The sequence below is a fragment of the Equus przewalskii genome, chromosome 10, assembly GCF_037783145.1.
Source record: "Equus przewalskii isolate Varuska chromosome 10, EquPr2, whole genome shotgun sequence".
NCBI lineage: Eukaryota > Metazoa > Chordata > Mammalia > Perissodactyla > Equidae > Equus > Equus przewalskii.
In genome coordinates this window covers 23,771,325-23,787,995 of record NC_091840.1, presented here as the reverse complement: position 1 = coordinate 23,787,995, position 16,671 = coordinate 23,771,325, and the positions used below count along the sequence as shown (strand labels likewise).

At 34.9% G+C, this 16,671-nt stretch overlaps 1 protein-coding gene across 2 annotated transcripts in view; it reads right to left on the bottom strand.

The window, feature by feature from the left end:
• The window catches only part of NPEPPS (aminopeptidase puromycin sensitive), a 91,771-nt gene that overhangs the window by 34,210 nt on the left and 40,890 nt on the right, over positions 1 to 16,671 (bottom strand). For both annotated transcript variants that reach the window (XM_070560531.1, XM_070560529.1), the window contains 2 exons: positions 9,272 to 9,349; positions 997 to 1,118 (listed from right to left, as the gene is read on the bottom strand). In XM_070560531.1, coding sequence (XP_070416632.1) covers positions 997 to 1,118; positions 9,272 to 9,349 — 200 coding nt within the window. The remainder of the gene's footprint in view (positions 1 to 996; positions 1,119 to 9,271; positions 9,350 to 16,671) is intronic.

Sequence of the window (16,671 nt, the reverse complement as noted above, 5' to 3'; positions counted from 1 at the left end):
ACAAATCTGTTACAAAACCAGTAAAACTGGTCATGTATAAAGGCAAATGAAAGATTTTCAGATATGAAAAGACTCAGGAAGTATATCACCCATATACACTCCCTTAAAAAAACTATTTGGAGATGTACTCCAGCCAACCAGTCAAGGATGAAGTACTCAAAAGGGCTAGAGATAAGCATTGGAACGATTTAAACACAGAATTAAGCCAAAACAGCTGCAGCAAATGTTGTTTTAAAACAGAAAGCAACATAAAATTCTTGAAAGAGAAGATATACCAGGTAAGATAAATTAGTAGTAAAGTAGATCCAAAATTTTAGGTATGAAAAACAAAGAATACAGAGATACAGCCAGAAACATAAAAATAAACATGATCAACTGTTTTGTTATACTGAAATTTACAGGAATAAATTTAATTAGACTTCACATTTAAAAGTACCACTCACAAATTCAAAACAAGCTATATAACTTGCAAATACTTGATAAATCCAAGAAAGCACATATAATAAGATAAACAAAGGACATGTCAAAGGAGCAAAGGAACGCTATACAACAGCATTACTATGAATTTAGTAGGAAAACCACAAGTGTCAAATACTAAGAGGATAATTTTAATTAAGAAAGGTACGGGGGCTGGCCTGGTGGTGTGGTGGTTAAGTTCAAGTACTCCATTTCATGGCCTGGGGTTTGCATTCAGATCCTGGGCATGGACCTACACACCATTCATCAAGCCATGCTGTGGCAGCGTCCCACATACAAAATAGAGGAAGATTGGCACAGATGTTAGCTAAGGGCTAATCTTCCTCACCAAAAAAAAAAAAAAAGCACACGAGAGAGAGAGAAAAGAAAGATACACAGTATAAAAGCAATTCAGATATTGAAATTCATGAGTATAATTATGGCCAAAGGCACCTAACTTCAAATAGTCAAAAATAATAGAAGAGACCTTTGTCAGACGTCTAATTTAAGATCATAATATTTTAGAGAAGCATATCATACCTCAAACTGTGTGACAGCAGCATAGCGCACCTCTCCAGAAGGGGTAGTATATTTACTTCTATAGAAACCTTTCATTTTGTCATTCAGCTCTCCAACAAAATCTATCTTTAAGGTTCCTGTACCTGTGATTGAAGATAAATGAAAACCATTTTTATGAAGATATTAAGTACAAGTTATCCAAAATATATCCTTATGACGTTAATTCAGTTGGTATTTACAATGTTCAAATTGTTCCTTCCTTTCTCAAATAATCCTCCTGGCAATGGAGAGAACACAGTATTTATTAAAGACTAAGCCTAAAGTAAACCCTAAAGGCATGCTCAGGGTGACTGCTTAGAAAGTTCATTAACTTTGTTAACTTAGTCTCAAATTACCAACACATGAAGATAAAAACAGGAAAGGAAACAAATATTTACTATTAAATTATGACATGCTATTATGCATGGTGCTTTAAAAATATTTATCATCCCACAACTAGAAGGACATGCAACTAGGATATACAACTGTGTACAGGGAAGGTTTGGGGAGATAAAAGCAGAGAAAAAAAATTTTATAAACCTGGAAGTAGGTATTGTTTCCATTTTTTTTTCAGATGAGGAAACTGAAGCTGAAAAGTTAAATAAATTGCCCAAGGTCACATAATTAGTAAGTAGTAAGAATGAGATAAAAACATAGGCCTGTTTAATCCAAAAGTCATGCTCTCTGCCAATTATGCTATGTAAATTGATCCTTTTAGATGACTTCATGCCAATTATTCTAGCATTAAGACAAGACATTATCCTTTCAGTCCAAATGGAACACTGATTCCATACTTTTGTAAGAAACTGTAGGGAAGACCAATGATTTGATCAGCAAAAGGGCATAAAACAAACTCTTACAGTCACCTCAATCATTTGAAATCCAATAATATTAAAGAAATACATTTAACCAATAAGTATTAAATGCAAATAAAAATGCAACCTGAATATATAGTTTATTGTTGTATAAAAGCAAAATCAGGGGCCGGCCCGGTGGTGCAGCAGTTAAGTGCACATGTTCTGCTTCTTGGCGGCCCGGGGTTCACCAGTTCGGATCCTGGGTATGGACATGGCACCGTTTGGGAAAAGCCATGCTGTGGTAGGCGTCCCACGTATAAAGTAGAGGAAGACGGGCATGGATGTTAGTTCAGGGCCAGTCTTCCTCAGCAAAAAGAGGAGGATTGGCAATAGTTAGCTCAGGGCTAATCTTCCTCAAAGAAAAAAAAGCAAAAGCAATTTAAACAAAATGGGAGTTTTTGTGAGTATATATACTTTCATTAACAAAGATCATAATTATTATCTAGTAGTCACCTACTAAATTCAGATGCATGACAAAATAATCCCATTCTACATTTTACAAATCAAGTCACCAAAAGAACCCCCAAAATGTTGACTTTGTAATTGATCCTTTTAAAGTGCCTATTTATAAGAGGATCTAGAGCACGGGAGTCTGAAAAATCAAATATATAGTATGACTATAAAGTGATTAGCCAATCATATCAAAACTTTTCTATCCTGTTTTAAATTGTCATTTGGAATGCTATAGAGCAATGACATTAACACTGTTCAAAATGCTCTTGACTCTCTCTCTCTGACAAATCCTTTTGAATGTTCTCAAAGTCAAAGTCAAATTTTCACCTTCCAAAACTGAATATTCTTTTTTGAAAGGTCTAGAAGTCATGCAGAGTCCAAGTCTACAGAATAAGTGAATGATCAACTGTAAACTGTTTCTACATAAAACATTTAGTGTGTCTTCTGTGCCTCAAACTGGTTCTGAAAGTAATTTCAAGTGAAAATTTCAGTAAAGAAAGTGCCACATTCTGAAAGTAATCATGCTGGGAAAAACAAAACAACAACTGAAGCGCAAGTGAACAGACGCTTGTGATTGCTGTTTTTAAAACATCAGACATTCTGTCTAAAGGGACAGTGAATACTTTTTTTCTTTTAAAGAGAAACAGATTAGACAGATTACTGGGGCAGTAAATGTGAACAGAGTAAAAGAACCTGAAAGACCTCTAGATGATGGATGTTAAAGAATTGAACTATGAATAACACAAAGTTTCTGTCTTCTTTAGGAATTCACTGATTTTTTAAAAAGGAGATGTATTCACATTAATGAAGTTTAGGAGAAATATCTAATAGATATAATCTATTATAGATATAAAAACCCCCTTCCTTTAAAGAGAACTATGTGATGGAACTTTCTGTTACAATTCCATAAATGGAGCTGGCCAGTCTGTGTTCACGAAGTCAGTTGTTAGGATGTCTTTCATGTAACTCATATTCCGTGGTAAATCTACTTTCAACTTTCCCTATTTGGAATAAAAGTGGATTTAAAACTCATAACTAAATAAGAAAGGCTGCGAACACTTTTACTCGGTTTTAAATCTCCAAGGCCATCAAACCATAACAAGATATTGATAGCGATCACTTCCCAAAAGTGGACTTCTAAACAAAACACAAAGTATCGGGAAGGCTTATTGCCTGAAATTCAAACAAAATAGAAGTTAAAGTTTTAAAAAATAATGAATAAATTTAATTAGTGTCACATTATAAGATGCTAAGTATTTACTATTAATACAGTAGAATTTTATGGCAAGAACAGGAGGAAAAAGGACTTCTTGATAAATTTCACTTATCAAATTTACACCATATTGAAGAACTGACCACCAGTTTGTCTAATTTTATACCAATTTGCACACATATTTTACATTCCTTCCTCAAATTATATATATTCCAAATATAAATATTCCTCAATATTTATCTATTTCGGGTGGTAAACCTTTTAAAACATACAATAAACTCATTTATAAATTAAACAACTGAAAAATTGGGACTTCCACCAGAAACCTTATTTGCTTAAAGCTTAGGAGAGTATAAGTGTTGTAAAACCTGAAGTAGATCTTGAAATACTTTAATAAAAATTTGCTAAGCCTACTAAACGCTATAGAATTAAAGATAGATTAATTTATATAAAAAGAGAGTAAAGGTCTTTGCCTTTGTTGTCACCATTTCTTATGATCCTATTTTTCACTCTTCAAAATGTTAATATCTTTCAGTGTTTCTCCAGATAAATGGCACTTTAGAGGATCCTTAACCACTGATTCTGAGATTGTTAGGTTTACAAAGATTATGGTAACTTAACCACTATTCTAGAATGGTGCCAATTTCAGAAAAGATGATGTTTTACTTAGCCAGACAATGGTTGGCATGACTGTTAAGTTTGATGAGGCTAAACACAAAGGTTACTAACGTCCTCCTCATACTGTTCAATATTTACTCCATTACCAGAAGATAGACCACTTGTACAACCTATTAAACCTTGAAAAAATAAGGACTTCATTCTTTTTTTTTTGGTGAGGAAGATTAGCCCTGAGCTAAACATTTGTTGCCAATCTTCCTCTTTTTGATTGAGGAAGATTGTCCCTGAGCTAACATCTGTGCCAATCTTCCTCTACTTTTTGTATGTGGGATGCTCCCACAGCATGGCTTGACCAGTGGTGTGTAGGTCCTCACCCAGGACCAGAACCCGTGAACCCCAGGATGCCAAAGCAGAGCATGTGAAGCCAACCACTATGCCACTGGGTTGGCCCCAAGGACTTCATTCTTAAAGCAAAGAATGACTGGGTAACTTTGACCCAGAGAATCTTGGGAAAATGTGAAGGCCAATGATTTTCAAACAGATATTTATACATATGTAATAATTCGATAGTCATATCTGCAAGATTTTTAAATTCTAATATTTATATCAGTTACTTATATTGTTATATCAGCTAAAAATCTCCAAACTCTGTCAAATTATAGTATACTAATGGTCATAACCTTCCCTGACTTGTTTCTGCTTTTATCAGGAAATGACTTCACAATTTACCATGTTTGCTGTAAATAGTCCTTATCAAGAATGATACAACTCTTATACACTGATAATAAATGACCTCTTATATACATAAGGGGAAAAGAAGAAGGGTACAGAATATTATGTATGGCATGTTAACTTCTGTGTTCTTAAAATATTATGTATATACATAAATGCTTACTAAAGCAAGATACAGTTTTGAAAGGATACACAGGAAACTGGCTGCTTTGGAGGAGTGGAGCCAAGAGAGGAAAACAGGGACAGAATGGCAAACAAATTTTCACTATATATCATTTGAATTCAAACCATGTCCATGTATTATATTTTTAAAATATTTAATTAAAAAAATTAAGGGACCAGCCTGATGACGTAGTGGTTAGGTTTGCACACTCCACTTTGGCTGCCCAGGTTACATAGGTTCAGATCCCAGGCACAGATCTAGCACCGCTCCTTCAAGCCAGGTTATGGCAGCATCCCACATAAAATAGAGGAAGACTGGCACAGATGTTAGCTCAGCAACAATCTTCCTCAAGCAAAAAGAGGAAGATTTGCAATAGATAGCTCAGGGCCAATCTTCCTCACCAAAAAAAAAAAAAAAAAAGAAGACGACGACGAAAGAAAGAAAGAAAAAGAAAAAAATTAAAAGCATAATGTGGTCATAGAAGTGCAGACTTCACAGTTAAACTACTTGGGTTCAAATCTAGGCTCTACCACTTATTAGCTGTTGACCTTGGGCAATTATTTAAGTTAATTAAACTATCTTTGTGCCTTAGTTAGAATCTATCTAAGATAGATAGATTCTTATATAGAATCTATCTCAAAAAGGATTAAATAAATTAGTATTTGTGATGCACATAAAACAGTACCTGGCACAGATTAAGTACTCAGTAGACACATATGTGTACTATACATACACACACAAACATATATACATCTATACATATAATACACACACACATCTTCCAGGAGTTTCTGTCTATTTTTACCTGGTGAATTCTAACAAATACATTCTGGCTTCTTTTGATAATTTTTTATTTAATAAATTATATATTTTTTAAATTTAATATATGATATATTTCCTAATGCAGAACAACAATTGAATCTATGCTATCTTTTTTTGTCTATACATGTTAGGTTTATGTATCTTCTTGGACTATTTTTAAAAAACCAGTTTTAAAATATTTTTTGCTCCTCTCTTCTTCATTTTTTATTTCATTAATTTCTGCTTTTAAATCTTTATTTCTCTCTTCTATTGTCTTCAAGTTACCTGTTCTTTTTGTCTAACTTTATCTTGATGCTTAAGTAATTTTCAGTCTTTCTTCTTAACTAAATATCCTCTCTGAACAATGTTTTACCTGCATCCCACATGTTTTGATATGTAGTAATTTCATTATTCAGTTCTAAATACTTTCTAATTTCTGTAACAAGTCTTTTTTAACTTGGGAATTTTCAGAGGTATAATTTTTCCTAATATATGAGAAGGGATTTTTTTTATCTTTTGCTACTGACTTTAATCCTTACACAGTATGAACACAGAATGTAAGCTGTGATGATATAGATTTTAACTTTTATTTTATCTCTATCAAAGTAATAGCTCATAGTTTAAAATTTAGACAGTACTACAGGCTTACATGTATAAGCTGCAGGCCCCTGCCCAATGCTACCGTACCCCTAATACTGCCCCTAGTAGCAACTCTGTGATTCTAAATATGTTGCTTATATAGCTATGCCTCCATTTTTCAATTTTACATATTATTTTCTTTTTACTATAGAAAGTAAAGTTCAGCTAAACTACATCTCCCACTCCTACATCTTTTACAAAGCATTAAGTTTTCTATGACCTTGCAAATCTGAAAATATCTTTATTTTGCTCTCCTTAAATTCAGTTTGGGTAACCATGGTATTCTAGGTTGAAAGTCAGATTCACTCACGATTTTGCAGGAAGGGCTTCGTTCGAGTCTAGTTTCCATTGCTCCTAGTGACAAGTCTGCTATTCTGATCCCTGAACTTTGAAGGTAATCTGCTAGCCTTCCTACCTTCCTCCCAACTCCCTCACCTCAGATAGAAGGTATTTGAAAGCTTCACTTTATCCCCAAAAGTTCTAAAATTTGCTTTGGTATGGGACTTTTTACATTTATTGAATTAGTCCCTCTCAATGATGTAACTTTTCAAACTAAAGGTTCCTAGCCCATCAGTTCAGAGAAATTTTCTTGTTTTGTGTCTTTAACAATTTCCTCTTCCATTTTCTCTCTCTTTTACTAGATGGATGTTGGCTCTGTCTAGTAGACTGGTCCTCAAATCTTCCTACTATTCGGAAAATTCCTCTATTTCATCTTCAAAAACTTCTACTGGGTTTTTAATTTCTATTGTATTACGCTTTCCAAAAGTTTTCTTTCTCTAATTCTTTCTGTTTGATGGTATTCTGTGTTGTTCTTGCTTAATGAATATAATATTAACAATATCTCTAAGGATATTAATTCATTTCAGTGTCTTTGAGACTTTCTTTTCATTTGCCTTTGCTTCTTACAAGTTCCTATATTTCTATTATACTTATTATTTTGCTTTTTGCTCTTTCACATTAGAAGTTTTATCAAATGTCTGGTAATTGTTGCTCCGGTGACTTTCGGTTTGTCCATGCTACTTGCTTCAGCCAAAGAAATATGAGCGAACATCAAGTACACCACCATCCATGCAGAAGCTTTAAATCTGTCTATGGTTTGGCTCTGTCCCCATCCCTGAGCTTCTGCCCCCTGCCCTAGGAGAGAAGCATGCTGCAGATAGTAGCTGCTCACTGCAGGTCCTGGAATGAGAAGACTTGGGAGCTGAGTAGAGCTCAGTACAGTTGGCAATATGGCTGCAGATGGTTAGCAGTCCTCAGGCCATATGTAAACAAGAAATATTGGTTGTAAATCACTGAGATTTGTGATTCTATTTGTGGGTTAAAATGTACACATACACTTACACACAGAATATTTCTGCAAGAATTTACCAAACAATGGAAGTAGAAGGAGTCAGAGAGAGGAAACAATTTTCATGTTATATTCTTCAGTATTTTTTAATACATGTTCATGGCAAAATGTTTATTTTTATAAGTTACATGTAAAAAATCCTAATTAGAAAAAGGCAAAACGAAAGGTCTCTAAGAGCACTGAAATAAAAGACAAACTTCTCCAATTTAAAATTTTTCTAAAAATACTTTTACAGTAAGGCAATATATTCTCAGTATAAAAACTATGGAAACAAGAGAAAGACAGAAATAAGAATAAAAATCATCAATTACGTCAACACCCAGATATGTCATTATTTGTACCATTTTAGAGATATGATTCATCACCTTGTATACGTAATTTTATATTCTGCTTTTCAATTTTACTCTATAATAAGCACCTACTGTGTTATAAGAATTCACAAACCTCACTTTTAATTGCTATATATATTTAAGCATACAGATATGCCACAATTGGCTTAATTATTCCCTTAGTGTTGGACAAATATATTAATTCTAATTTTTACTACCTTAAGTAATGTCTCATTAGACATTTCTAGGCATAAAGCATTTCCTATAGTTAGGATTTTTCTTTAGGATATATTCCTATTACCAGAATTGCTGGGTGAAGAGATGTGAACATGTTCAGGCTCTTGATACATAATGCCAGACTGCTTTCCAAATAAATTATATGGATTTACACTCCCATCGGTAATAAACATCAGGGCAGTCACATCATGGAGAATCTTTTTTTAACTTCAGCTTACATGACAGGCAAAAACCGATGTATGAGTAAGCATTATTTTGATAGTTTTCATTACTAGGAGGCTGAATATCTTTTCACATGTTTATTAGTTATTTGAATTTTCTTTCACACAAATTACCTGTTGCTTTGCATTTGCTCATTAATAAAAGCCTTAGTGCTTTACCAATTGATTTGTATATAATTTCTTCCATGACACTGAGTTCAGAAAGTCTTCTATTTTCCTTGAGCTTTTATATCTAATAATAGTAACATATCAACAAATCTTTCCTTCTACACCCTCACTGGCATATCTATCTAGTCTCTGGTTGTACATCAAAATCATCTTGGGACTTTCATCTCAGAGATGTGGATTCAATTAGTAGAAGGAGGAGCTAGGTAAATGTATTTTTTAAAAGCTGAAACTGAAAAGATGAAAAAAATGCATTATGTTCTACGGTAGAATGATCATTAGTTTTTGGTCTGTTTTTTTTTTTTTTTTTTTTTTTCCTGGTGGCCAAAAGTTACAATGAACCTGACTCTTTCAAAAGCTTGTCTTAATGCTTAATCTGCTTAAAACAATGAGGGGAAAAAAATGGCATACAATAAATTTCTTTGGAACAAGTAAGATGTCAGTACTCATCACGGAATTTTACAAAAGCCCCATGTCTCACCTGTTTGGAGAATACTAGGAAAAGACAAGGTGACTTTCTCATCTTCATTCTGATAGTTAAATCCTGTAGCATGTATTTCTGGAATGGAAAAAAAAAACATTACTTCACAAATCTGACTGGACTGATATAACCAAATTCAGACTGCAGCAATTAACATCTTTAAGAGCAAAATTTCTACTAAAACTACATATTCTTAATTTAATACATTAAGTTCCTATTAACAAAAGTGTCACTTTAGGCTATATGATCTAAGTTAAATAAGTTCCTTAAAAACAATTACGCAAACAAAAAAAAAAACCAATTATGCATCCTATATTATTAATTCACAAAATTTTTATGACATAAGGGAAATAGGGCGACTGTAACTGTGAAAAGGTTTTCTACCAGATTACCAGCCCTGCTTCATTTTCATCTTTGTATGACTATGACACAGCTTTCTATGTTGCAGTCTTCCTCATGAACATCTGAAAGACTGAGCAAAAGGCCAAGATTTCAGTGTTAAAGATATATCAGTGAAAGTTCTGTTCCCACCCAAAGATAGGTAACAATTCCAACTAAGATCTAAATCGAATTTATTTCCAGTAAAATTCTTTGTTGTTACATTTTATAGAAATAAAGAAGGTGAAAACAGGTGTGTGGATTAAATTAAGGCTTTGACTTCCTCTCTACCAGGAGTGAGAAGAGACTGCTTATTTGATACTTTATAATGTTTAGTTGACACTTTAGGGAAAGAACTAAGTAGATCAATTTCCAACCATATCACATCACATCCCAAATGAAAAGTCAAAGAGGTAGCCTTAATAAGCACATGAAAAGATGCTCATCATCAACCATCAGGGAAATGCAAATCAAAACCACAATGAGCTACCACTTCACACCCAATAAGATGACTACAATCAAAAAGACAGATAATAAGTGTAAGGGAGGATGCAGAGAAAATGGAACCTTCATATATTGCTAGTAGGAATGTAAAATGATGCAGCCGCTTTGGAAAACAGTCTGGCAGTTCCTCAAAAGATTAAAGAACGAGTTACCATACGACCCCGAGATCCCACTCCTAGGTATATTTCCAAGAGAAATGAAAACATATGTCCACACAAAAACTCATACACAAATGTTCACGGTAGCATTATTCATAACAACTAAAAAGTGGAAACAACCCAAATGTCCATCAACTGATGAATGGATAAAATGGATACAATGGAATATTATTTGACAACAAAAAGAAATGAACTGCTGATATATGCTACAATATGGATAAAGCTTGAAAACATTATGCTAAATGAAAAAAAAAACATACAAAAAGCCACATATTTATAAGAAATGTCCAGCATAAGCAAATCTCTAGAGACAGAGAGTAGATTAGTGGTTGCCTAGGGCTGGGAGGTTGAGGGGAAATGGAAAGTAACTGCTCATGGATACTTTGTTTTTGTAGTGATGAAAACGTTCTAAAATTGATTCTGATGGTGGCTGCACAACTCTATGAATATAATAAAAAACAACTGAATTCTACACTTTAAATGAATGGATTGTATGGTATGTGAATTATATCTCAATAAAACTGTTACTAGGGGCCAGCCCCGTGGCCGAGTGGTTAAGTTTCTGTGCTCCACTTCAGCGGCCCTGGATTTCACCAGTTTGGATCCTGGGCATTGAGCTAGCACGGCTCATCAGGCCATGCTGACGTGGCGTCCCACACAGCACAACCAGAAGGACCTACAACTAGAATATACAACTATGTACTGTGGGGCTTTGGGGAGAAGCAGAAGAAAAAAAAGAAAACATTGGCAACACATATTAGCTAAGGTATCAATGTTTAAAAAACAAACAAACCAAAAGAAACTGTTACTAAAAGAGAGAGAGAGGTAGTAGGCTTATCAGTCACAGGCTTAAGCTTGATATGGGTAACAGTGATTAAGATTTAACAACATTCTATGAGCCAGGAAAGATGCCCACAATTCATTCTTTTTTTTAAATGAATCGCCTAAGAATTGAATTTCTGATATTTCTAATATCATCATGGTTCAAACATGTCTTTATAAGGCTAAACTCTTTACAAAACCAGTAAGAAACTGTAATTTCAGATTTTAAAAGAACTTTAATCAGTTATTCTTCATTTTACAGATAAAGAAAATGAGATACATAAAGTTACTGATTTGCCTAAGGTCATATAGCTGGACTAGGACTCAGTTCCCTTCCTACTTGTACTGCCAAAATTCTTTCTACTATCATAAGCTAGCTCCTAAATTTGAACAGAAACTCAAGACTGCATATATACAATACTGGTGAAATCTCTACTGAAACAATGACTTTTGCTGACAAAAACTCGAGATTTGCTCCAACCTGAATCCCAGGAATAGAATGATACTTAGCCTATAAGGAAGCCAAGAATTACCTCAATGCTTAAGAATGTACTTTTCTGACTTAGATGTATCAAACAGCATTATTGTAGCTCTGAGGTTCTATGGTCAAAGACCATCTCCATCAAGGTACACTAAAGCCAACTTGTTTGTATAATTGAAACAATCAAGTTTCCTATTGCTAGATTCCATTTTGCAGCATATGCTTTCAAATGTATGTATCAACTATATTACAATGTGTACAAAAAAGAGCAAAATTCCCTCCAAAATTCTCTCTTAGAATAGCCATATATTAGAATTCTTTTTTTTTTTTTAAAGATTTTTTTTCCTTTTTCTCCCCAAAGCCCCCGGTACATAGTTGTATATTCTTAGTTGTGGGTCCTTCTAGTTGTGGCATGTGGGACGCCACCTCAGCGTGGTTCGATGAGCAGTGCCATGTCCGCGCCTAGGATCCGATGAAACACTGGGCCGCCTGCAGCGGAGCACGCAAACTCAACCACTTGGCCACGGGGTTGGCCCCAAGAATAACCATATATTAGAATTCTTAAAAAGGCTCTTGTAGTATGGGAAACTCTTCCAATTATTTCATATTGAACAACATACTACCTGGCAAACACACATTAGAGTTGGAAACAACTTTGGTCAATTGCAGTTTTGGATATTTCCATAAACAGCAACACCACTGATCCAGTGGCTCAAGTCAAAAATACGGAATCATCGGGCTGGCCTGGTGGCGCAGTGGTTAAGTTCGCATGTTCCGCTTCTCAGTGGCCCGGGGTTCGCTGGTTCGGATCCCAGGTGTGGATATGGCACTGCTTGGCACACCATACTGTGGTAGGCGTCCCACATATAAAGTAGAGGAAGATGGGCACGGATGTTAGCTCAGGGCCAGTCTTCCTCAGCAAAAAGAGGAGGACTGCAGTAGCTAGCTCAGGGCTTATTTTCCTCAAAAAAAAAAAAAGGAATCAGCCTAACTGTCCCCCTCCTTGTCTGTCTCTCTCTCATACCACATATCCAATAAGCAAATTCAATAGCCTATACCTTTAATCTCAGATTTCAATGCCTCTACCACTACAACCCCAGTCCAATGCACCATTATTTCTCTCCTAGACCACAATACCCTCTTAACGGGTCTGTTTCCACTCTTGCTGCCTTATAGTCTATTCTTCACACAGCAGTCAGAGTAATCACTGAGATCAAAGCCTCTAATGGAGTCCCAAAATTCAGAATGAAAAGCTAAGCCAGCGTGAGCTAGGCAAACACTTCTTAGAGAGGACAAAACAAAGCACTAACCATAATAGAAAAAATTTGGTAGTTCAGATTTCATTAATATTTGAAGTCTGTGATTATTGAGACACACTTAAGAAAATGAATAGGCAAACCACAGACAAGGAGAAAATATTTTATTTTATATGTATATAAAATATCATTATATATATATATGACAAAGAACTTATATCCAAAATATAAATAAAAACTTCTACAATTTAATGACAAAAAGATAGACAACTTAAATAAAATATGGGCAGGAGATTTGAACAATTTCACAAAGGAAAATATATGAATGGTCTAAAAGCAAATGAAAAAGTACTCAACAACATTAGTCACCAGGGAAATGCAAATTAAAACCACAATGACATACCACTACATATCCAGTAGAAAGGCTAAATCTAAAAAGGTAGAAAACAAAAATGTTGCCAAGGATGTGGAGCAACAACTGGAACTCATATTTTGCTGCTGGTGCCTCTTTATTGTTCCTCAAAGACTACAAGCATTCTCCAAGCTCAGGGTTTCTGCAACTGCTTGGAAAGTTCTTTCTCCAGGTATCTACACATTTTATGTCACTCAGGTCTCTGCGCAAATCACTTCTTTAGAGATCTCTTCCATCACCTTAAAGAACAACTTTCACTCTACATTCTCTTACTATGATCTTTGAGCACTTATCACTACTTTACATTACATATTAGTTATTGTCTATCTTTCCAAATCGAATATATGTATGTGGAATGCTGATTCGTGGTTTTCTCCACCACCCTACCTGCAATGCCAGAACAGTTTCTGGTACATAGTATATTCATCAAATATTAGCAGAGTGAATCACTTCAAAAAGCAATAGACTAAGTGATGATGTCATGGGATCATCAGTACTACCCATACAAGATATATTAATGAAAAACCACCTTTACTAATGTTATATGAATGGGGACTTACGGCTAGGGGTAAAATTTCCAGTTACAACACGATTTGTTGATTCAAAAAGGGATCTATCTTAAGCACCTTAGAAGATAATATTTGCTCTGGAAGTGTTAGATTGTTCAAAGAGTGGGTTCCATTCATAACAGCAACAAAAGTAGAAAATACCTGGGAATATACTTAATAAGAAATGTGTAAAATCTTTACAAAGAGAGACAGGAACCGGTTGGTGGTTACCAGAGGGAAAGGGGATTGAGGGAATGGCAAAAGGAGTAAAGGGGCAAATTTGTACAGTGACGGATAGAAATTAGACTCTTGGTGGTTAACACAACATAGTCTACACAGAAGTTGAAATATAATGTTATAAGTTATAACAAAGTTATAATAAATTATAACAGTTACCTCAATAAAAAAAGAAATCTTCATGAAGCAAATTTTAAACATTACTTAAAGACACAAAAGACAAACAACGGAAAGTAAAATAATATTCTTAGTTATGGATACATCTTAACATTTTTAATTCTCTTTAAGTTACATATATGATCTCAATAAAAGTAGCAACAAATTTTTTCTTTTTATAATTGGACAACATGACTCTAACGTTCATATGCAAAAAATAAATAATTGGGGGCTGGCCCCGTGGCCCAGTGGTTAAGTTCACACACTCCGATTTGACAGCCTGGGGTTTGCTGGTTCGGATCCTGGGTGTGGCACTACGCATGACTCATCAAGCCATCCTGTGGCAGCATTCCACACAGAAGAACTAGAATGACTTACAACGAGGATATACAATTATGTACTGGGGCTTTGGGGAGAAGAAAAAAAGGAGGAAAGTTGGCAACAGATGTTAGCTCAGGGCCAATCTTCCTTACAAAAAAGGAGGAGAAGAAGAAGAAGGAAAAGAGGAAGAAGAAGAAGAGGAAGAAGAAGAAGAAGAGGAAGAAGGAGAAGTCATTAAGAATGACTTAAAAAAAAAGATCCGCAGCATTTAAAATAAATAAATAAAGGGACCAGCCCAGTGGCACAGCAGTTAAGTTCGCATGTTCTGCTTCGGTGGACCAGATCCGCTGTTTCAGATCCCAGGTGCAGACATGGCACTGCTTGGCAAGCCATGCTGTGGCAGGTGTCCCACATATAAAGTAGAGGAAGATGGGCACAGATGTTAGCTCAGGGTCAGTCTTCCTCAGCAAAAAGAGGAGGACTGGTGGTGGATGTTAGCTCAGGGCTAATCTTCCTCAGATAAATAAATAAACAAATAAGAGAAACGGTGAATTCTGAAAAGAAGTGTAATGAGAAGGTCTGCTCTACCAGATACTAAAACATATTACAAAGTTACAATAAACTCAGGAATAATGAGACAGTTCACCAGAACAGATTCAGAAAGTAAGCAGCAGAATCAAATACATATGTGATTCAGTATACAACAAAGGTGGCATTTGGGATGTGGGAAAAAGGTAGATTATTCCATAAACGGTGTTGGAGCAAAAATTTAAGTTGGATATGTACCTTATATCTAATATCAAAATAAATTCCAGATGGAACAAAGATTTATACATAAAAACTAAAACTATAAAAACACCGATTTTTAAAATAATCTCTAGCTAGGGAAAGCTTTTCTAAACATGCCTTAAGATCTAGAAATCATAAAAGAAACAAATAAATTTAATGCAAAAAACTTTGGCATTATAAAAATGACTAAGCAAAATCAGAAGACACGACAACTTGAGGAAAAAATATTGCAACTTTTATGATGAAAAAAAGTTACTTTCCTCTACACATAAAAATTTCATTTTTAAAAAAATCAGTAAAAAAGGGCAACATCCAATTACAAATGGGCAATGATATAAACAGATCACAGAAAAGTGAAATACAAATGGCTTTAAAAATATACAAAAAGATTCTTAATCTTACAATGTAAAGAAATGCAAAGTAAAGGTATTGCAAGATAACTTTTTTGTGTGTGTATGAGGAAGGTAGGCCCTGAGCTAACATCTGTTGCCAATCTTCCTCTTTTTGCTCGAGGAGGATTGTCCCTGAACTAACATCCATGCCAATCCTCCTCTACTTTATATGTGGGACACCACCACAGCATGGCTTGATGAGCAGTGTAAGTCCATGCCCAGGATCTGAACCCACAAACTCTGGGCCACCAAAGCAGAGCATGAGAACTTAACCACTACACCACTGGGCCAGGTCCAAGATAACCATTTTTTACCTTTCAGATTAACAAAGATCAAAAAAACTGAAAAGATGTGGAACTAAGGTTTAACAAGCTGGTGGATATTGGTACCATCTCTATGAAGTGCAATTTGACAATATCACTCAAAATTACAAATATACATACCTTTGACCCAGCAATTCCACTTTCAGGAATTTACCCTAGATACCTTCTCATATGTGCAAAATGATGTTAGACATATGCCATACTGTGCACTGCAGCATAGAATTCCATTTAAATGTCTATCAGCAAAGGACTGGCTCAATGAATTATGATAAACTCATTCCACGGAACACTATTTAACCATTAAAAAAATGAGGAAGCTCTTCTTCTTTAAGGCAAGGTAAAACAGGATTGAAACAAAAACAACAACCCACTAACTGGGAAAAAATATTTGCAAGTCATATATCCGACAAAGGGTTAATCTCTATAACATATAAAGAACTCACACAACTCAACAACAAAAAAATCAAACAACCCAATCAAAAAATGGGCAGGAGACATGAACAGACATTTCTCCAAAGAAGATACACGGATGGCCAATAGGCATATGAAAGGATGTTCATCATCACTGATCATCAGGGAAATGCAAATCAAAACTACACTAAGATATCACCTTACACCCATTA